This window comes from Lithobates pipiens, unplaced genomic scaffold (genome assembly GCF_037356315.1).
Source record: "Lithobates pipiens isolate NorthernLeopardFrog02 unplaced genomic scaffold, aLitPip1_a1.2 Scaffold_4, whole genome shotgun sequence".
Classification (NCBI taxonomy): Eukaryota; Metazoa; Chordata; class Amphibia; order Anura; family Ranidae; genus Lithobates; species Lithobates pipiens.
Genome location: NW_027507852.1, coordinates 1400656 through 1423945, shown reverse-complemented (window position 1 = coordinate 1423945; position 23290 = coordinate 1400656). Strand labels below are relative to the sequence as shown.

Genomic DNA, 23290 nt, shown 5'->3' with positions numbered 1-23290 from the left:
CATACTCTATATTGTTCCAGACAAAGAAAAAAATGTTTGGGTTTGCATCCACTTTAAGTCCTCGAGTTACATTTAACTACAGTTCTGGGCATCCCATACATCCCATCTCTAAATATGTAAAAGTTGATAAAAAAGAGACAGCTTGTTTCTCCCCCTTTACTATATCAAGGCCTCTTTAGACTTTTCACAAATGGTGTCTTTCTTTAAACTTGTTCAATACTGGTATAGATACGTTCTTGTAAGTTTAAGGCATATACTGTATAACATCTACAAGTCTATGTAAATCACAAACTGTGAAGCAATAACAATTTGCTGAAATAAACTGGACTTCTGTTCAATGTAATGGTTCCTTTTCCAGAGCGACCTCCCGCACCATCACTCTTTGTGACACCCCAGAGACATGTCTTTATAAAAAATAACCCAGCAGTCCTTCAATGTGTAGTACCCAGAGAACAGTCTTCAGCAGCAACTGGAATCACACTTTATCAAAATGGAAGGAAAATATCTGAATCTGATAACTTTGGAGTTCTGAACTATACTGAACTACAGATAACGAACACTGGAAATTACTCCTGTGGGTATTCAGTTACAGTGTCAGGAAGAACCATCGACTCTCAACTCGCCAAAGAAGAAGTTTTGATTGTGATAGGTAAGATTTTGATATAAAAATTACTACAAGGCCAACAACAACAAAAAAAGTTAGTTCTGGTAGTGAGTCATCTGCCCATATGGGAGTGAGCCTTGTGGAGCTTTCAATATGAAGTGTGCATTTAGATGTCTCCCAGACCTTCCCCATAGGTTGTAAAGTAGGGCACTGGGAGTGGGTTTTCGTATATAGAGTGAATTCAGGGAGTGTAAGGGGTTAAGACTGGTTGAATCCAGTGCAAATCTGAAGGGACTGACGGGTGTCAGTTGAGCACTAGGTGGTACTGTTGCAGAGTTTTTTTTTTGGAGCGAAAGTCAGTGCTGGGGACAGCATGGAGTGAGAGGGAGCAGCGTGCAGAGGATTGGACCGGACCCCCCACCCCTGAGAGTGGCAGCGTGGCCGTTGGACTCCCCCACAACTGTGAGCGCCAGCGGGTGATCTGGGGACTCACAGCGGCAGCAGAGCGGGACATCGTGGTGTGGAAGCAGGTGTACTGAGGACAGTAATCACCCCACAGACATAGGCAGAGGAGTCAGGAGGACATCTAGCGGGACCGGGGGGGTGGAAGGCTGACAGGGAACAGCGGCGGGTAAGTGAAGTGCCGACCAGAGGAGGGACAGTGTGAGACTGATTAGTGAGTGCTGGCACTGAAGGTGACTGACTGACTGCTTGTGTCAGATTACAGGGGAGGCTGTGCAGAGTGATGCAGAGACACAAACACCAAAACCTGACTGACAGTGTATGTGAGTACCTGAGTATTGAGAGTTCCTGAGTATTGAGAGTTCCTGAGTATTGGGAGTACCTGTTTATTGTGAGTACCTGTTTATTGTGAGTACCTGTGTTTTGTGAATACCTGATGTTGTTGAGTAGTGTGTGTAGATCATTAGTACCTGTATTGTGAGTGTATGTGGGTAGTGAGTACACGGTATCTGCATGTGCACATAGGCTGCTAGTGCTGCTAGAGAGACTTCTTTCCGGCAAGGTCTGGAGTCTGCTGGGCTTTCAGCTGAGAATCCCCGGAGCGCATGTGCCGCTGAAGTCAGCAGCTCACTGCGAGGGGAATATCTCCTAAATCGTACAGGTTTAGAAGATATTCTTTTTACCTACAGGTAAGCCTTATTATAGGCTTACCTGTAGGTAAAAGTAAAAAAATAACTATACTACCGCTTTAAGGACTGGACCACTGAATTAATAGATGGTCAGATAGACAGGTCCCTTCATAGGGTAAATGATCCAGGCAAAGACAGGAACTCCAGCAGATTCCTCCGGAATATACAAAGGGTGAAGCAAAAACAAATCTAATGCCGCGTACACACGAGCAGAATGTCCGACAGAAAAAGTCAGACGGAAGCATTTCATCATATACTCTGATTGTGTGTATGCCTCATCTGACTTTTTTTAACGAAAATTCTGACGGACCTAGAATTAAAACATGTTTTAAATATTTCTGACGGAACCAATTCCTATCGGCAAAACCGCTCGTGTGTATCCTTTCCGATGGACCAAAAACGCATGCGCTGAAGCAAGTACGAGACGGAAGCGATTGGTGTGGTAAAACTAGCGTTCATATTGGAGTTAGCACATTCCTCACACTGCTAATTCTGTGATCTTTTAATGCAGTGCATTTTTTTCTTCTTTAGAATGCTAGAAGAATGAAATTGTTTTGCTGCTCATATTCACACAGAGTTCTCACAAACTGATTTCTTCCATATTTATCCTCATCTGATGACTAATATTCTATTTTTTAAAAGCCCGATCTCCATAATAATGTTTACAATTATTTTTTATGCTCATCTTTTATCATTTTTATAGTTTTTTATTTCATCAAGATTTACTTAATTATTTTCTAGTGATCTCCATATAATTTGTTTTTTTGAAGTGTCACATTACCACAATAACATGATTATCTTATATTTTTTATTAACCTCAAGGAGGTAGTTGTCCCTTATTAATTTGACATTGTCTTTTTTAAATGTACCTGCCTACTCACAAACAAACTGTCCTTTTTGAATAAAAAGACATAGGAAAGTACAGTGGTGTGAAAAAGTGTTTGCCCCCTTCCTCATTTCCTGTTCCTTTGCATGTTTGTCACACTTAAGTGTTTCGGAACATCAAAGCAATTTAAACAATAGTCAAGGACAACACAAGTAAACACAAAATGCAATTTGTAAATGAAGGTGTTTATTATTAAAGGTGAAAAAAAATCCAAACCATCATGGCCCTGTGTGAAAAAGTGATTGCCCCCTAAACCTAATAACTGGTTGGGCCACCCTTAGCAGCAACAACTGCAACCAAGCGTTTGCGATAACGTGCAATGAGGCTTTTACAGCGTCCTGGAGGAATTTTGGCCCACTCATCTTTTCAGAATTGTCCTAATTCAGTTACATTAGAGGGTTTTCGAGCATGAACGGCCTTTTTAAGGTCATACCACAACATCTCAATAGGATTCAGGTCAGGACTTTGGCTAGGCCACTCCAAAGTCTTCATTTTGTTTTTCTTCAGCCATTCGGTGGTGGACTTGCTGGTGTGTTTAGGATCACTGTCCTGCTGCAGAACCCAAGTTCGTTTCAGCTTGAGTACACGAACAGATGGTCGGACATTCTCCTTCAGGATCTCTTGGTAGACAGCAGAATTCATAGTTCCTTTTATCACGGCAAGTCTTCCAGGTCCTGAAGCAGCAAAACAGCCCCAGACCATCACACTACCACCACCATATTTTACTGTTGGTATAATGTTCTTTTTATGAAATGCAGTGTTCCTTCTAAGCCAGATATACTTGGACACACACCTTCCAAAGAGTTCCACTTTTGTCTCATCGGTCCACAGAATGTTGTCCCAAAAGTCTTGGGGATCATCAAGATGTGTTGTGGAGAAATTGAGATGAGCTTTGATGTTCTTTTTGCTCAGCAGTGGTTTTCTCCTTGGAACTCTGCCATGCAGGCCATTTTTGCCCAGTCTTTTCCTGATGGTGGAGGCATGAACGCTGACCTTAACTGAGGCAAGTGAGGCCTACAGTTCCTTGGACGTTGTTGTGGGGTCTTTTGTGACCTCTTGGATGAGTCGTCGCTGCGCTCTTGGGGTAATTTTGGGCTGCCGGCCACTCCTGGGAAGGTTCACCACTGTTCCATGTCTTCGCCATTTGTGGATAATGGCTCTCACTGTGGTTCGCTGGATTCCCAAAGCTTTGGAAATGGCTTTATAACCCTTTCCAGACTGATAGATCTCAATTACTTTCTTTCTCAATTGTTCCTGAATTTCTTTGGGTCTCGGCATGATGTGTAGCTTTTAAGGATCTTCTGGTGGACCTTACTGTGTCAAGCAGCTCCTATTTAAGTGATGCCTTGATTGTGAACAGGTGTGGCAATAATCAGGCCTGGGTGTGGCTAGAGAAATTGAACTCAGGTGTGGACAACCACAGTTATAGTATGTTTTAACAAGGGGGGCAATCACTTTTTCACACAGGGCCATGATGGTTTGGATTTTTTTTCACCTTTAATAATAAACACCTTCATTTACAAATTGCATTTTGTGTTTACTTGTGTTGTCCTTGACTATTGTTTAAATTGGTTTGATGTTCCGAAACACTTAAGTGTGACAAACATGCAAAGGAACAGGAAATGAGGAAGGGGGCAAACACTTTTTCACACCACTGTATGTTGTGAAAATAAAATATCCATTTATTCTGGGTAACAAAATAAAGAGTAAGTCAACGCCGGACAAACTTTTGTAATTTGCAAAGCCTTTTGGCCTCCATGGCACACCTCAATAAGTCTGTGGAACAGAAAATTGGTAGCTTGAGGAGTCCATATAATTTGGAGCACAATCTGGTCCAGGAATCCCAGAGATCAGGACCAGCAGCAGATGACATATCTGTCCCCAGTTTGTGGTACTACAACAGCGTGCGTCTTCTGTCAGACCAGACTGAACCTAGGCCATCACTTTCTTCTCTTCCCTGCAGACTTCCCTACAGCCTTCCCTGCAGCGTTCCTTGGAGGCTGTGGCTCTGGTGGTGGACTTGTGGCAGGAGGAGGAGGAGGATGGGCAAGCTCACATATGTGGCTGTTCTCAGTCAGCTGGCCCCTCAACTTCTTCTAAAGGGCATCAGGAAAAAATCCCTCACAGAGGAGGCGTTGGCCCTTCTCCAATTCTAGAAACCTGGGGGCTAGATAGAAGCCATAGGCCTCTTCAGCGTTGGGGGGGCTCCTGAGGAAATGGCTGGCTTCCCTAATGAGACCCAGTGCTGCTTCCTGCACTATTGTCCCCTTCCTGGGCCTTTTGGTGGTTAGGCAGAGGGGAGGCACCTGTGATTGGGTGAGGCTCCTACTGGGCTCAGTCACCTCCTGGCTGACACTGGGCACGGCCTCCTCCTGGCTGACGCTTTCCAGACCCTACTCCTGGCTGAGCTCATCCTGTGTATAAAAAAAGGACATAGTTTTAGTTTTTGCATCAATCACACACAATTTTCAGCTCATGACTTGCAAATTGAATGTTAATAAATAGAAAAGACTATCATTCTGACCCCAGCATTTTTCAAGCTGGTCCCAAAATTTTTTGGCCACTACTGTCTAGTGATATGTATACATAATTTTTTTGAATAAAATCATTGATTTGTAGTCAATTATAACATCTAGTTAACATCATTAATATTAGGACAATAAATATGTAAAAAAATAATAGGGCTGTTACTGATTAAAATTTTCGTGTTCGATTAATCGTTTTTTTTTTAAACGGTTAATTGACTCATTTTGATTAATTATAACTCAATACAAATCCAACTACTTTTAGCTGATCTCCTTGCATTGCAACTCTGCATTAGTCAGTGGTAAATGTGGTATACACTATATACAATTACCCGACACTAGTTAGTTTCCACAATCCATGACTTAACTTCACAGTTCACACAAATACGTTTTAAATTCAAACTGTAGCACTGACGTAAGTCTTTTTTTTTTACCACAGTAGCATGACAATCCCTCCACCTCTGGTCTAACTAATCACTCTCACCTTTTGGCATGGACCCCTGTGCAAACAGGTGGTGATGAAAGCGGGCATCAAAAGGGTTAACACGGACCATAAATTTCTCTCACGTCTCCTTAGATCTCAGCAAGGACACCAGGTCATGGGTAGAAAGAAAAGATCTAAGTGCTCACCGCTTAAGTATAAGATTAAATTTTTGTGTTCAAACACAAACTATTCACATAAACATAATAAAAACACAGCATGTAAAGCTGACAATCATGTTAGTTCCATCGGGCAGCAGCGGGTAACATCATGCATAGCTCCTCCTCCATACGCGTTACATTCAATCAGAACTTCAACATCACGGGACTCCTCCCCCCTTCCCTTCGTTAGCAGACGGAGGCACTTGGGGAAGGGGGGAGGATTCCAATGACGTTGATGTCCATGATGTCACTGGATCTCCAACGGAACTCTTTTGATCGAAGAATTAATCTTTAATTTTCACAGCCCTGAAAAATAATATACTTGGCTCCAGCTGGGCGCATCCACTTCTTTCAGGATGGAAGGCCCAGGTTGTTCCTCGTCAGCTTCTGCTGGGGTTGAGGGAAGGGTGGAGGGAAGGCTGCAGGGAAGGGTTGAAAGAGATTCCCTGGCTTCAGTTTGGTCATCCAGAAACCGCAGTTTGTTTAACCACTTGAGACCCGTGCTATAACCAAATGACGGCTACAGCGCGGACCTCCTTTGCCAGGACTACGTCTATTGACGTCGTCCTGTGCACGAGCGGCACGCTCTGTGATCAGCGAGTCTATGAGACTCGCCTGATCACTGAACCGAGCAAGGGGTCGATCCCAACCCCTTATCACGTGATCAGCTGTCAGCCAATGACAGCTGATCATGTGATACAACGGAGCTGGTAATCGGCTATTGTCAGCGCGAGGATACAATACATTAGCAAACAATAAATACATATAATGTGATGTTAAAGGAGAAAACTTACCTTAATATAGTCCTTCTACAGGACCTAAATGATGGCAGAACAGGTCTCTGGAATAATGATCCCCAGAGCCTGGGGGGAGATGCCTGTTAAGAACTTCAGGTACTGCAGACTTCTCCCAGTCGCCAAGTATTGCAACGTGGTGACTAGCCTCTGCTCCGGAGTGATGGCTTGCCTCATGCAGGTATCCTGCCTGCTGATATAAGGGGTAAGCAAAGCCAACAGACGGTGGAAAGCAGGGTCCATCATCCTGTGATCATTCCTAAAATCATCAAGATTATTCTGCTGGATCTCACGAAGCAAAGGCATGTGCAAGAATTGGTCATGCTGGAGTAACCAATTCTTGGTCCATGAACTCCTCCTTGCCCTATTCCTGGACTGGGCTCAGATCAAAATATGAACCCCAACACCAAGCCCCCACACAGCATGATTTCTACAACGAGTACGTACCTGCACCATGGTTTCAAAACGGTTGGCTGGTCAGAACGAACTTAACAGAATGCACTGAAGAACAGCAAGGCCTGTGAAGTGTGAGTGGAAAATCAGTAACGTGCGGACCAGAATGCACTGAAAAACATATGCGAACTGACTACATGCACTGAAAACCAGATACAAACACACAAGCACAAACTGAACAGTATTAAAACGATCAGAAAAAGCTGGATTCTGAAAAGCGCGAATCGTCTCTAACCAAACTTCGTTTGTACGCACAACAATTTTAGCGGAACTCCATTGCAACTCCATCGGAAAAACCTTTGGAGTTTTATTCCCAACTGGAAAACCGGTCGTGTGTACGCGACATAAGTGCTCACTGTGGATCAGTTACAAAGCTGCTTTATTTTAAAAATGGTTACTCACAAACGGCAGTTTAAAAAATGGCATTTCCATCACAGATGGCTGAGTGGTGTGTAAGATGCAGGTTGGCAGTGGGTGATGCCAGCTTGTAGCTCCTCCCCTGTCACCTTTTTTATATTCCGGGGAATATACTGGCGTTTCTGTCTTTGCATTGATCATTTACCCTATGAAGGGACCTGCCTATTTGACCATCTGTTAATTTAGTGGTCCAGTCCTTAAGGTGAGTGAAGCTATTGCTCTGAAGGTGGGGGTCTGCCACCAATATCTTCCTTGAACTGTGCGATTGTCATGTGGAATCCTCTTGGTGCTTGCTGGAACTTTTAGAACTCTTCCCCTTTCTTGTTGGACTTTTTTCTGATTTCTTTTTTAATACTGCATTTATCATTGCATTTTAATTTACCTGTTCTTGCGCTGCACCTTACCGTATGCATTAATGGGGAATACTCGGGATGGTCAAGGATGGGAAGTGGGGTCCCACCAGGGTTCTGTACTGGGACCAATCCTGTTTAATTTGTTCATAAACGACCTGGAGGATGGGGTAAACAGTTCAATCTCTGTATTTGCGGATGACACTAAGCTAAGCAGGGCAAAAACTACTCCGTAGGATGTGGAAACCTTGCAAGAAGATCTGAACAAATTAATTGGGTGGGCAACTACATGGCAAATAAGATTTAATGTAGAAAAATTTAAAATAAGGCATTTGGGTGGCAAAAATATGAATGCAATTTACTGACTAGGGGGAGAACCTCTGGGGGAATCTAGGATGGATTAAGACCTGGGGGTCTTAGTAGACGATAGGCTGCTAACAAAGCAAACAGAATAATGGTATGCATTAAAAAGGGGATTAACTCCAGGGATAAAGCAATAATTCTCCCACTTTACAAGACTTTGGTCTGGCTTCACCTGGAGTTTGCTGTCCAGTTCTGGGCACCAGTCCTCAGGACGGATGCATTGGAAATGGAGCGAGTACAAAAAAGGGCAACAAAGCTAATAAAGGGTATGGAGGGTGTTAGTTATGAAGAAAGGTTGCAAGTACTGAACTTATTCTCTCTGGAGAAGAGACGCTTGAGAGGGGATATGATTTCAATTTACAAATACAATACTGGTGACCCCAAACTAGGGATAAAACTTTTTTTGTGGAAGGGAGTTTAATAAGACATGTGGCCACTCATTAAAATTAAAAGAAAAGGGGTTTAACCTTTAACTGCGTAGAGGGATCTCTACTGTAAGAACGGCAAGGATGTGAAATTCCCTTCCACAGGCAGTGGTTTAAAAAAACTATTAGATAAGCACCTGAATAACCGAAGCATACAGGGATACACAATGTAATACTGACATATAATTACACACATAGGTTGGTCTTTTTTCAACCTCACCTACTATGTAACTATGTAACCTCGAAATAGGTACTTAAAGAGGAGCTCCAGTCTGGACAAAAAATTAAAAGTCAGCAGCTACAAATACTGTAGCTGCTGACTTTTAATTTAAGGACACTTACCTGTCCAGTGATCCTGCGATGTCGGCACCCTGAGCCGATTCATCAATCGGCTTTGGGTGCAGGCGCCGGCATTGTAAGTAAGCAAAAACGGCAGTGAAGTCTTCAGGCTTCACAGCCAGTTTCCTACTGCACATGAGTGAGTCTCACTCCGCTTTCTGAATGGTCCACCTGAGTGTATCCCCGAAGGCATCAGGGGGAGGGGCTGGAAATGCAAGTAGATTGCTGATTGCCGATCTTACTGGATATAGGAGTGAGTACCAGTCAAAACTAGGTACCCGCTCCCCCACCTCAAAAAGTTCCAAATGTGGCAGTGGAGGGGGGAGGGTGCGAACAAACGGAGCTTCCCCTTTTGGGTGGAGCTTCGCATTAAGAATGATATAAACTGACAACTGTATGTCTTCCAGGACCCAGCCCACACTATGATGGAGTTGGGAAGTGAGCAAATATAAACTGGAATTGGGGACTAATAGACCTAAATCTTTTGGACATGAATATTTTTGTATATTTGTTAGGTTTCCAAAGGGATATCCTTGGGTGTTTTTTTCTCTATATCAGGTAGTGGAATAGGGTGTTCTTTTTTTAAAGGTTGTATGTAGGGTCCAGATTGGAGAACTATGCAATATGTAAAGTATCTGAGGCATCCACTGCACAGATTTTAACAAGGCAAGCATTACAATATGTGCACTGGTCCCCTTGCAGGATTTAACAAGTTCTTCTTTAACCTTACCATTAGCTTTAAACTAACCATTAACATTAATGCCTAGCTTTTCTAGGCTGCCTGGTTTTTCTTCTTAGCATTCCTTCCAAGCTCATCGTACCTGTACTTATCCGAATTACATGTAACCAGTTCCTGTCATAAAACCTGCATTCTAATAAGGATATAAGGTTATTTGATATGTGTAATTGAAACTGTATCCTGCTTTAAACTGTTTTTCAGAGCAGCCTCCAATGCCAACATTGCATAATCAAAAACAAACTCGGGAAGTAGAACTGGTATGTGTCGTACAGAATCCTTCCTTTTCCCAAATCCATGGATATCAATTTTATCGAAATGGAAAAGAAATTAAATCAAGTAATCAGGTTAATCCTTTTACCTTGGATTACGCGCTGTTTCTTGATGGATGCTACTCCTGTGAGGCATTTGTAACAATATTAGGAGAAAAGATCCTATCTCAAAGGAGTTTAGAGCGTTTCTTGTCACTAGAAGGTAGGTTTTGTTTTTCGCTAAAAAACATGTTGAATATATTAGCCAAATGTCTTGACAACACAACAAAATCATTTAGTACATGAATATCTAAGTACCTTTTTAATGTGCACCTGTGCCCATACTATGGGCAGCGAAGTATTTACATATTCTTAGAAAGCAGTGGTGTAAATGGGCAACCCCGCCTTCCTCTGACGTCACGTGGCATCAGAGGGGGCGAGGTCACCCGTTTAAGTTACCGGGTGGCCCCGCCCTCAGCTATATAATAGCTGTCATTGAGAAGAATTGTCACTCAGACGGAGCCTCCCATGGAGGCAGAGCTGTTGCGGGAGATTTATATTTTTTTATCTTTTAATAAAGGACTTGTCCCAAAGTGTCTCCTGTCTTTTATATTTTTGACACTTTTTTTGTAAAATGGTAGGGGTACAATGTACCTGTTACCAATTCACATGGGGGGCGGGATCTGGGGGTTCCCTTGTTAAAGGGGACTTCCAGATTCCGATAAGCCCCCTGCCCTCAGACCCCTACAACCACTGAGCAAGGGTTGTGGGGAAGAGGCCCTTGTCCCCATCAACATGGGGACAAGGTGCTTTAGGGGGACTACCCCAAAGCACCCTCCACACTTTGAGGGCACGTGGTCTGGTATGGTTCAGAAGGGGGTGGGCGTTCTCCCCCCCCCCTCTTTTCCTGCGGCCTACCAGGTTGCATTCTTGGATAAGGGTCTGGTATGGATTTTGGGGGGCCCCTACGCCATTTACAAAAAAATTGGTGCAGGGTTCCCCTTAAAATCCATACCAGGCCCTGAAGGGCCCCAAAAATCAATTTTAGGGCCTGAAGGGCCCCAAAACCCATACCAGGCCCTTCAGGTCTGGTATGGATTTTAAGGGGAACCCTGTGCCAATTGTTTTTTAAAAAATGGCGTAGGCCCCCCCCAAAAAAAATCCATACCAGACCCTTCCATTTTGGGACAATTTTTAAAAAAAATTGGTTTGGGGTTCCCCTTAACCACTTTCAGACCGGACCATTTTGCTGGTAAATGACCAGAGGTCTTTTTACAATTTGGCACTGCGCTGCTTTAACTGGTAATTGCGCGGTCATGCAATGTTGTACCCAAACAAAATTTGCGTCCTTTTCTTCCCACAAATAGAGCTTTCTTTTGATGGTATTTGATTGCCTCTGCGATTTTTATTTTTTGCGATATAAACGTAAAAAGACCGCAAATTTTGAAAAAAAATGATATTTTCTACTTTTTGTTATTAGAAAAATCCAATAAACTCAATTTTAGTCATACATTTAGGCCAAAATGTATTCAGCCACATGTCTTTGGTAAAAAAAAAAGTCAATAATTGTATATTTATTGGTTTGCGCAAAAGTTGTCACATCTACAAACTAAGCTACGTTTTCTGGAATTTACGCAGCTTTTAGTTTACGACTGCCTATCTCATTTCTTGAGGTGCTAAAATGGCAGGGCAGTACAAAACCCCCCCAAATGACCCTATTTTGGAAAGTAGACCCCCTAAGGAAATTGATAAGTGGCATATTGAGCCCATTGAATATTTTATTTTTTTGCCTCAAGCGATTGAATAATGACAAAAAAAATATTTTTTTTTTTTTTTACACAAAGTTGTCACTAAATGATATATTGCTCACACATGCTATGGGCATATGTGAAATGACACCCCAAAATAAATTCTGCTGCTTCTCCTGAGTACGGGGATACCACATATGTGGGACTTTTTGGGAGCCTAGCCGCGTACGGGGCCCCGAAAACCAAGCACCGCCTTCAGGCTTTCTAAGGGCGTAAATTTTTGATTTCACTTCTCACTACCTATTACAGTTTTGAAGGCCATAAAATGCCAAGATGGCATAAAACCCCCACAAATGACCCCATTTTAGAAAGTAGACACCCCAAGCTATTTGCTGAGAGGCATGTTGAGTCCATGGAATATTTTATATTTTGTCACAAGTTGCGGGAAAATTACAAACTTTATTTTATTTTTATTTGTTTTCACAAAGTTGTCACTAAATGATATATTGCTCACGCATGCCATGGGCATATGTGAAATGACACCCCAAAATAAATTCTGCTGCTTCTCCTGAGTACGGGGATTCCACATATGTGGGACTTTTTGGGAGTCTAGCCGCGTATAGGGCCCCGAAAACCAAGCACCGCCTTCAGGCTTTCTAAGGGCGTTACAGTTTTGAAGGCCATAAAATGCCAAGATGGCACAAACCCCCCCCAAATGACCCCATTTTGGAAAGTAGACACCCCTAAATTTAGGGGTACACTAGTGAGACTAGGTAATAAATGGCGGGTGCCCTGAAACTATAAAAAAATAACTAACCAACCAGCGTCACCTGTAACAGTTATATGGTGATCACTGGTGAAAGGGTTAACTAGGGGGCAATCAGGGGGCTTTATGCGGTAGTATATGGGGGTCCCTGGCGCTATAAAAAGCTGCGGCGAACCTAAATACCTACCTGCCTAACTAGCGTCACCTGTGACACTAATACAGCGATCAGAATAACGATCGCTTATTAGGCTGGGTTCACACTGGAGCGATGCGGGAACGACACGAATCCGCGGCGGGTTCCCGCATCACATGCCTCCCGGCGGCAGTTCACACTGCCCTATGCGAACTGCTGGGAGTGTCAGTGAAATGTTAATGACACCCCCAGATCAGTTCGCATATCGCAGTGCGATCTGCAAACTCGGATCGCATGGTGTGAACACCCATGCGATCCGATTCTGCTGCGGACCAAAAAAAGGGTCCCGTGCGAGTTTGCGGCGGGTGCGGCGGGTGCGACACGAATTCAGCCATACTATCTGTATGGCTGAACTCGAATCGCACAGAGATCGGATGTGATTTGCACTGCAGTGCGGTGCGAATCACATCCGTTCTCATAAACCGCTGCAATGTGAACCCAGCCTTAGTGACACTGGCGACTGGGGGTGATCACGGGGTTAAACCTTTATTGGGGGGGTTAGGGGGGTACCTTAGAACTAAAGGGGGCTAACCCTAACTGCCCTAACAGTTATTACAGTCACAAATGACACCCGCCGGGTGATCAGGGGGTTAAACCTTTATTAGGTAATAAATGGCGGGTGCCCTGAAACTATAAAAAAATAACTAACCAACCAGCGTCACCTGTAACAGTTATATGATGATCACTGGTGAAAGGGTTAACTAGGGGGCAATCAGGGGGCTTTATGCGGTAGTATATGGGGGTCCCTGGCGCTATAAAAAGCTGCGGCGAACCTAAATACCTACCTGCCTAACTAGCGTCACCTGTGACACTAATACAGCGATCAGAAAAATGATCGCTTATTAGGCTGGGTTCACACTGGAGCGATGCGGGAACGCCACGAATCCGCGGCGGGTTCCCGCATCGCATGCCTCCCGGAGGCAGTTCACACTGCCCTATGCGAACTGCTGGGAGTGTCAGTGAAATGTTAATGACACCCCCAGATCAGTTCGCATATTGCAGTGCGATCTGCAAACTCGGATCGCATGGTGTGAACACCCATGCGATCTGATTCTGCTGCGGGCCAAAAAAAGGGTCCCGTGCGAATTTGCGGCGGGTGCGGCGGGTGCGATGCAAATTCAGCCATACTATCTGTATGGCTAAACTCGAATCGCACAGAGATCGGATGTGATTTGCACTGCAGTGCGGTGCGAATCACATTCGTTCTCATAAACCGCTGCAATGTGAACCCAGCCTTAGTGACACTGGCGACGGGGGGTGATCACGGGGTTAAACCTTTATTGGGGGGGTTAGGGGGGTACATTAGAACTAAAGGGGCTAACCCTAACTGCCCTAACAGTTATTACAGTCACAAATGACACCAATGCAAAAAAAAAAAATGACATTGGTGTCACTGTGACTGGGGGGCAGGGGTAATTGGGGGGGTGATCGGGGGGGTGTGAGTGTGCCTGGCATGTTCTACTGTGAAGTGTCGTGTTGGTGCAACTCACCGATCCTCTCTCCTCGGTGTCGGAACGAAAAATACCGACACGGAGGAGAGATTACATCACTTCCTCTCCTGTGTTTACATTACAGGAGAGGAAGTGATGTCACAAAGGATTTCTATTCGTCGGGAGCGATCGCGAGGGGGTGGCCATGAATGAATGGCCGCCCCCTCATCCCGGATCGCTCGCGAACGAATACCGACCGCCGCAGGCACCAGGCGGGGGCCCGATCGGGCCCCCGACCCGCGGGAAGGCAGGGACGTACAGGTACGCCCATATGCCTGCCCGTGCCATTCTGTCGACGTACATCGTCGTGCGGCGGTCGGGAAGTGGTTAATATACATACCAGACCCAAAGTGCCTGGTAATATACTGAGGGGGCGAACCCATGCCGTTTTTTTCAATGAGTTTTATCTATATTGCCGAGACCCGACAATTCATTACAGCCGTGCTCGGTTTTGAATGACCTTTTTTCCTTTAGAAATGTCATTTTTCTGTGGTACTGTTCTAAACACGGGAAAACTGTGCCCCTTTACAGGCATACTATAGACACCTCCCAAGCACGATAGTTAAAAGAATATTTTATTTTTATTGTTTCACTTTAAGCATTATTAAAATCACTGCTCCCGAAAAAATGGCAGTTTTTAAAACTTTTTTTGCATTGATGCATGTCCCCTGGGGCAGGACCCCGGCCTCCAAACACTTTTTATGACAATAACTTGCATATACGCCTTTAAAATGAGCACTTTTGATTGTTCATGTTCGTGTCATATAGACTTTAACAGTGTTCACATGTTCGTCTGAATTCTTTGCCTGTTCTCATGGTTTGGTGCGAACCGAACCGGGGGGTGTTCGCCTCATCCTTAGTGACAACACTGAAGAAATTACACTTTGCTACAATGTAAAGTAGTGAGTGTACAGCTTGTATAACAGTGTAAATTTCCTGGCCCCTTAAAATAACTCAGCATGCAGCTATTAATGTCTAAACCCCTGGCAACAAAAATGAGTACACCCCTAAGTGAAAATGTCCAAATTTGGCCCAAAGTGTCAATATTTTGTGCGGCCACCATTATTTTCCAGCACTGCCTTAACCCTCTTGGGCATGGAGTTCACCAGAGCTTCACAGGTTGCCACTGGAGTCCTCTTCCACTCCTCCATGACGACATCACTGAGCTTGTGGATCTTAGAGACCTTGCGCTTCTCCACCTTCCATTAGAGGATGCCCCACAGATGCTCAATAGGGTTTAGGTCTGGAGACATGCTTGGCCAGTTCATCACCTTTACCCTCAGCTTCTTTAGCAAGGCAGTGGTCGTCTTGGAGGTGTGTTTGGGGTCGTTATCATATTAAAATGCTGCCCTGCGGCCCAGTTTCTGAAGGGAGGGGATCATGCTCTGATTCAGTATGTCACAGTACATATTGGCATTCATGGTTCCCTCAATGAACTGTAGCTCCCCAGTGCCGGCAGCACTCATGCAGCCCAAGACCATGACACTCCCACCACCATGCTTGACCGTAGGCCAGACACACTTGTCTTTGTACTCCTCACCTTACACCACCTGGACCAAATAAGTTTATCTTGGGCTCATCAGACCACAGGACATGGTTCCAGTAATCCATGTCCTTAGTCTGCTTTTCTTCAACAAGCAGTTTCTTGTGCACCATCTTTAGAAGAGGCTTCCTTCTGGGACGTCAGCCAAGCAGACCGATTTGAGACCGATCTAAAGTACAAAGTGCTGTGCAAATAATGCAATAATAATAGTGTTCAATAATGTGCAAAAAAATATATACAGAGGAATTTGCTATATATGCTCAGATAAATTCCCAATATAAAGCTAATAAAGTGCAAATATGCAATATTAATTTCTCATCGTCACGCTTAATATACAGCGCAAATATCCAAATAAATTCTGAATAGTCCCACAATATATATATATATATAGAAAAATATATACCTGTGCAAATTTGCTTAATTAACCAAAATCAATTATTAAAGCGCAGTCTGCCTGAGGTGATATCTATAATCAGTTTATACAATCATATGACCACAGTTTGACATATAAGATAGTCACACACTCAGTTCATATCCATATATGGCTTCAAATGCAGTTGAAACACGATCAGAGAGGGTACCCCTTATATCTTCACAGCACCATTCCAAACATTTTTGCTCACGATCGTATTTCTCATGGGTATGAGCACTCCCCTGGATGAAGAAAGGGTGCTGGCTCTGCATGCAATAGTCATGTAGTAAAGAAAATTCAGATAGCCGCACTCCAATACAATCACCCTTAATGATATGAAAGACAGTCCAAGAAGTGCAGGAACAGCTTTTTAATAACACGTTTCATATCCCTCACTGGTGCTTAGTCATAGCTGCCCTGTTAAACCGCTATTTGGTCTTGGCCACTGTGCTGCAGTTCAGTTTTAGGGTCTTGGCAATCATCTTATAGACTAGGCCATCTTTATGTAGAACAACAATTCTTTTTTTTCAGATCCTTAGAGAGTTCTTTGCCATGAGGTGCCATGTTGAACTTCCAGTGACCAGTATGAGAGAGTGAGAGTGATAACACCAAATTTAACACACCTGTTTCCCGTTCCCACCTGAGACCTTGTAACACCAACAAGTTCCATGGCACCGGGGAGGGAAAATGGCTAATTGGGCTTAATTTGGACATTTTCACTTAGGGATGTACTCACTTTTGTTGCCAGCGGTTTAGACATTAATGGCTGTGTGCTGAGTTTTTTTGAGGGGACAGAACATTTACACTGTTATACGAGCTGTACACTCACTACTTTACATTGTAGCAAAGGTCATTTCTTCAGTGTTGTCACATGAAAAAATATAATAAAATACGTACAAAAATGTGAGGGGTGTACTCACTTTGTGAGATACTGTGTGTGTGTGTGTGTGTGTATATATAAATATATATATATATATATACAGTACTTTAAAAAAGTATGTGCCCCTTCCTGATTTTTTTTTTTTCATATGTCTCACATTTAAATGATTCAAACAAATTTTTATATTACACAAAGATAACCCGAGTAAATGTAAATGCAAGATGCAGTTTTTGTTGCCGACGGTTTAGACATTAATGGCTGTGTGTTGAGTTTTTTTGAGGGGACAGAACATTTACACTGTTATACGAGCTGTACACTCACTACTTTACATTGTAGCAAAGTGTCATTTCTTCAGTGTTGTCACATATGAAAAAACATAATAAAATATGTACAAAAATGTGAGGGGTGTACTCACTTTTGTGAGATACTGTGTGTGTGTGTGTGTGTATATATATATATATATATATATATATATATATATATATATATACACAGTATATATATACTGTATATAAATATATACAGTGCTGTGAAAAAGTATGTGCCCCTCCCTGATTTTTAATATTTTTTTTGCATATTTCTCACACTTAAATGATTCAAACAAATTTTAATATTACACAAAGATAGCCCGAGTAAATGTGAATGCAAGATGCAGTTTTTTAATTATTATTTCATTTATTAAGGAAAAAAGCTGTTCAAACCTGCCTGGCACTATGTGAAAAAGTAATTGCCCTCCTGCATGCTGAATCATGAATGAACTATGATTAACCACAATTCTTTGAAAAGCTGAGTTAAATTTCACTTGTCACACCCAGGCATGATTACAGCCAGACCTGTTGAATCAGGAAATCACATAAATAGAAGCTGTCTGACAAAGTGAAGCACGCTAACAGATCACAAAAAGCGACACTTCAGGCCACAATCTAAAAAAAAAACAAGAACAGATTAGATATAAAGTAATGTATCAGTCTATTATCAGTCTAGGAAGGGTTTTAAAGCCATTTCTAAGGCTTTGGAACTCAAGTGAATCACAAGGAGAGCCATTATTCACAAATGGAGGTAACTTGGAACAGTGGTGAACCTTCCCAGGTGTGGCCAGCCTACAAAAATTACTCTATGAGCATGACAACGACTCATCCAGGAGGTAAAAAAAAGAACCCAGAACAACATCTAAAGAACTGCACGGCCTCACTTGCCTCAGTGTTGATGATTCAACAATAATAATGAGACTGGGCAAAAATAGCATCCATGGGAGAGTTTAAAAGCCAAATCCACTGCTGACCAAAAAGAACGCAACGTCTCATCTCACATTAACAAAAAAAAGTCTTGATGATCCCCAAGACTTTTAGGCAAATATTCTGTGGACTGATGAGACAAAAAAAATTCGGAATGTGTGCATCCCGTTACATCTGGCATAAAATGAATACAGCATTTCATAGCAAGAATATCATACCAACAGTCAGACATGGTGGTGGTAGCCTAATGGTCTTGGGCTGCTTTACAACTTCAAGACCTGGACGACTTACCATAATTGATGGAACCATGAATTCTGAGCTCTACCAGAAAATCCTAAAGGAGAATGTCCAGTCATCAGTTTGTGACCTCAAGCTCATGATCTGAAACACAGCAGCAAGTCCACCTCCAAATGGTTCAAACAAACAAAATTTAGGTTTTGGAGTGGCCTAGTCAAAGTCCGGACTTAAATCCAATTGAGATGCTGTATCATGGCCTTACACAGGTCATTCATGCTGGAAAACCCTCCAATGTGGATGAATTAAAACGATTCTGCAAAGAAAAGTGGGCCAAAATTTCTCCTCAGCAAAGTGAAAGACTCATTGCCAGTTATCACAAATGCTTGATTGCAGTTGTTGCCACCGAGATTGGCACAGCCAGTTATTAGGTTTAGGGGCAATTACTTTTTCACATAAAGCCAGTTACGTTTGGACAGCTTTTTTGCCTTAATAAATGAAACCATTATTTAAAAACTGCATTTTGTATTTATACGGTTATCTCTGTGTAATAATAACATTTGTTTGATGATCTGAGTCATTTGAATGACTGTTTTAAATGACTGTTTAAATGAATGTATACTGTATACACCTATATTGTATATACAGGGCCTTATCTTATCACATTGGGAAGCCAGCTGTTGGCAAGGTAAACTAAACGTAATATATTATTTAATGCGTTTGTTAATCCCAAAAAAAATGGATCCTGCTCCTTTAAAGCATGTTATATGACACAGTGCTTGTCCTGTGTCATTTGGCCCTCTGTAACACCTAAAAAACCTGTCTGATCCTGCCAGTTTCTACCCTCCCCTATGTAAACTGACCATGGTGTATCATGGCTGCTGAGACCAGACACCGTGGTAAGTTTACATGCCTCTGTCATCAGCTGCCTGCTGTCTGCTCTCCTCTCTGCTCTTGTGTCCTCCTCCCCCCTCCCTTTTCTGTCTGTGTGTGAGCCGACCCTCCTGCTGCTCTCATAACACTAAGCTGTATACACCATCAACACTGCCTCTTATTGCAGTGTCCCCCTCTGTGAATGATTTATAAATATAAATGTTGTAAATACCTAATTTAAGAGCCGAGATTGCGATTACATGACCAGCTTGCTCTCTCCTCCTCCCATTCAGACTGACATCAGCAGAGGAATCTTATCCCCGCCCGCTGCATCTCTCAGAGGAGGAAAGGCGAAAGCTGTCTAGTCATGTGATCGCTATCTCGGCAGCGAAATGAGGTCTTTGCAGCATTTATTTTTATAAATCACACACAGAGTGGGATACTACAATAGGAGGCAGTGCTGATGGTGTATACAGGTTAGAGTGGCTTAACAACCACTTTAAGCCCAAAGTATGGATTTTTCATCTATAATGTAGCAAATATATATGTATTTTTTATTCTGATTAAAATATAATTGTGTCCTTGTTTTAGAAACAGACCAAGGACAATGCCAGGAGAATACGCCCAGTATCTTGTCAAAACCAGGTATAGTTTCACAGATATTTATCCCAGTGGATATAGTTAAGAGCTCTTCCATTCTATTGTCTTTTATAAAATAAAACTTTATTAAACAAGGTATGCTTCAGTTTTCAACCACATAAAAACCAAATAGAATGTTAAAGAGGGACATGTCATGAATCAGGCTTTCAAGAATGCTTCCTGAGATAGGATGACCACATATTTTCCAAATAAAAGGCACTTACTATAAATGACTATAATTGTATGTATTCACTATGCCATGCAGCTATGTATTCACTACGTTATACAGCCCTGCCATCATTAGCACCAATAACATTAAAAACATTTAATAAGAAAAGCTTTTATTCATATAGCTGCTGGACATGTTGAACAATTCCAGGTATGGATATTTTCACATATTTACATCCACATGGCATTATGATTATAAGGAATGATATCAAAAAGTGAATATAAATATTATAAATTCTATGTAATACACATTATTGTTTGTTTCACAGGTTTAAAGTTCTATGGAAGCATACTTGCTGGAAAACTCATAGTCTTGATATTTGTACTTTCTATCTTCGGTGTCTACTTACATGTATTACAACAAAGGTATAATAAGCATTTACAGCATTTAAGATTATCTTCATTTGCAAAATAACCCAAATTTTTTTTATCAATAGATGACATTTTTTTACATAAGATCATTTTAAAACAGCAAGCCGATTTGTAAATATTACTGTGTATCGGCATACAGTCAACATAGTATTCATAAAAACAAAAGTGAGTACACCCCTAAGTGAAAATGTCTAAATAGGGCCCAAAGAATATTCAATATTTTGTAGCACTGCCTTAACCCACTTGGGCATGGAGTTCACCAGAGCTAAACAGGTTGGCACTGGAGTCCTCTTCCACTCCTCCATGATAACATAACAGAGCTGGTGGATGTTAGAGATCTGGCCCTCCTCCACCTTCCATTTAAGGATGCCCCACAGATGCTCAATAAGGTTTAGGTCTGGAGACATGCTTGGCTAGTCCATCACCTTTACTGTCAGCTTCTTTAGCAATACAGTGGTTGTCTTGGAGGTGTGTTTGGAGTCTTTATCATGTTGGAATGCTGCCAACCATGCTTGACTGTAGGCAAGACATACTTGTCTTTGTACTCCTCACCTGGTTGCTGCCACACACGCTTGACACCATCTGAACCAAATAAGTTTATCTTGGTCTCATCAGACCACAGGACATGGTTCCAGTAATCCATGTTCTTAGTCTGCTTGTCTTCAGCAAACTGTTTGCAGGCTTTCTTGAGCATCATCTTTAGAAGAGGCTTCCTTTTGGGACGACAGCTAAAAATAATCATATTATATTATACTATATTATATCTACCCAGATATAATATACATCTATACAGTGGCGGCTGGTGCCTACTATTTTTGGGGGGCACAACCAACACAACTAGCCCCCTCCCCCCACAGAAGACACAGCCACAGCAGGCAATGTTCACCCCAAAGCACCCACTCCCCACGGGAGACACAGATGTGGCCAATGGCAATCACCTCGCAGCACCCCCCCTCCCCCGTCGGGAGACACAACTGGCGGCGATCACCCTGCGGGAGACACGGCAGCCAGCGGTGATCAGCTATCAGCTTACATAGTAGAGGCAAGGAGGAGACACTGAGCCAGTGAATTCTGATTATTATTGTTTGCTAAATCTTCTTTTCTAACTGACCTTATTTTAATTAAAGAGTAACTGCACTTTTAGTGCACTTACCCTTAGTAAACCTGCATCCTTCCCTCTGTATCCCTAGAAAGCCATATACATAAGTGTCCCTATTCTTCTGAGGTCATTGCTGTGTGACTTGCTCAGTTCTTCACAACTTCCTCAAATTTCTCCCAGATAGAGCTATGCGTGCTGTGATCTCCATTTAATTAAATAGAAGGTTTTAATACTAATGCTGCTAGGACAGGAGATGTACAAACTTACCATTGAAATGAACAGTGCATCGGTGGTAAGAGTAGGGCCTAACTGGGAGCCCATCTCCACTCAGAAGAATGTGGACACCTTGACTTGCTAGAGGTGATTTCAAATCAATAGTTCTTTAGAACAATCATGGACATGCATGGCAATATCAGCAAAGTGTACAAGTATTTGCAGTGACCAAACACCAGCCTTATCAGGAGAAGAATAGCCAATAGACTGTGAAAATTACATTTAGGATTTATAATAAATAGAGATATCATTGAACATATTTTGTATTTGGGAACAACATTGCCCTATGCATTTCTGAGCTTCTTGTTTGTTAGATTTTTTAAAATTTTGTTTTATTTCTTTATTTTAGAATTAAGATGTTTGAGGCAGAGGCAAAGGGATACAACTGAAAAAAGAACAAAATCTGCTGCCTTCCTTTACAAGAACTTGCAAAGCCATTCGCCATGCATGTCTTTTATTCCCTTACAAGAAGTTATTAATCTGATTTAGCAGCATTTTGTCTGATATGAATGTATGTTATACTGTAAATAGATAAGCGTATACCTTTTATTAGTCCAGCCTAAATCTATATGGTCTAACAATGCAGAATGATTATCTTTATTGTCTAACAATGCAGAATGATTAAATCTTATCATGTATTTCATGTTTAATAATGATTTTGTCATCAATTCCCTGGTTTTGCTAAGCAGACACAAAATACAGATGAAAACCAAAAAAGAGGCAAAAAATAGGGATTAAAGTGGATTTACAAGAAAAAGATTAAAGCAAACTTATCATCAAGACATGCAAACTGCATAGCAGACACCTTTGTACCTAATCTGGGGATGACACTTCCTAAGGCCTCATTTACAATTGCAGTGGAGGAGAAGTAAAACAATACAGTGGAGCCCACGCCAGTCCTGCAAAGGCAGGGGACAAGTGGGTAAACATGCTGCGGTGCATCGAAAACTGTCCCCCCCATTAAGTTCAGTGGGCAGCAGTGCCCACTGAATGCAACCAATTCAATTGTATGGGGAGTGCGACAACCCCGTGCAATGCATATAGTTGCTGTGTGGTGGTGTGACTTCTTGGGGGTTTAAACAAGTGGTAAGGAGACGACATAGTGCCTCCTCACTGCTTATTAGATGCTCTCTAAAGAGTAATCCACAGATGATCACTCTTCAAAAGGCTAATGCTAATGCAAAAGGTCCAAAAATCATAAATACATATTGATGTTTTTAAATTGATATTTGCATTTAGTTTAGGACAGTCCTGTTTCCCTACATGACAGTGCATGGGGCTGGTGATTAACCATAGCCTCTAAAAATAGTGACCTGTTAGCTCTTCCTGTGCCGCTCAGGCTCAATAAGTAAGGGGTGTATAGGCAGGT

The 23290-nt window shown here is 42.3% G+C and overlaps 1 protein-coding gene across 5 annotated transcripts in view; it reads left to right on the top strand.

Annotated features, from left to right (window-relative positions):
- Positions 1-22574, top strand: part of LOC143956686 (uncharacterized) — an 84084-nt gene extending 61510 nt beyond the window's left edge. For 4 of the 5 annotated variants that reach the window (XM_077466882.1, XM_077466879.1, XM_077466881.1 and 1 more), the window contains 5 exons: positions 359-649; positions 9890-10159; positions 19902-19955; positions 20447-20543; positions 22271-22574. In XM_077466882.1, coding sequence (XP_077323008.1) covers positions 359-649; positions 9890-10159; positions 19902-19955; positions 20447-20543; positions 22271-22310 — 752 coding nt within the window. In that variant the 3' untranslated portion in view covers positions 22311-22574. The remainder of the gene's footprint in view (positions 1-358; positions 650-9889; positions 10160-19901; positions 19956-20446; positions 20544-22270) is intronic. The other variant, XM_077466883.1, reaches the window with a different exon arrangement.
- The last annotated feature ends 716 nt before the right edge of the window (positions 22575-23290 follow it).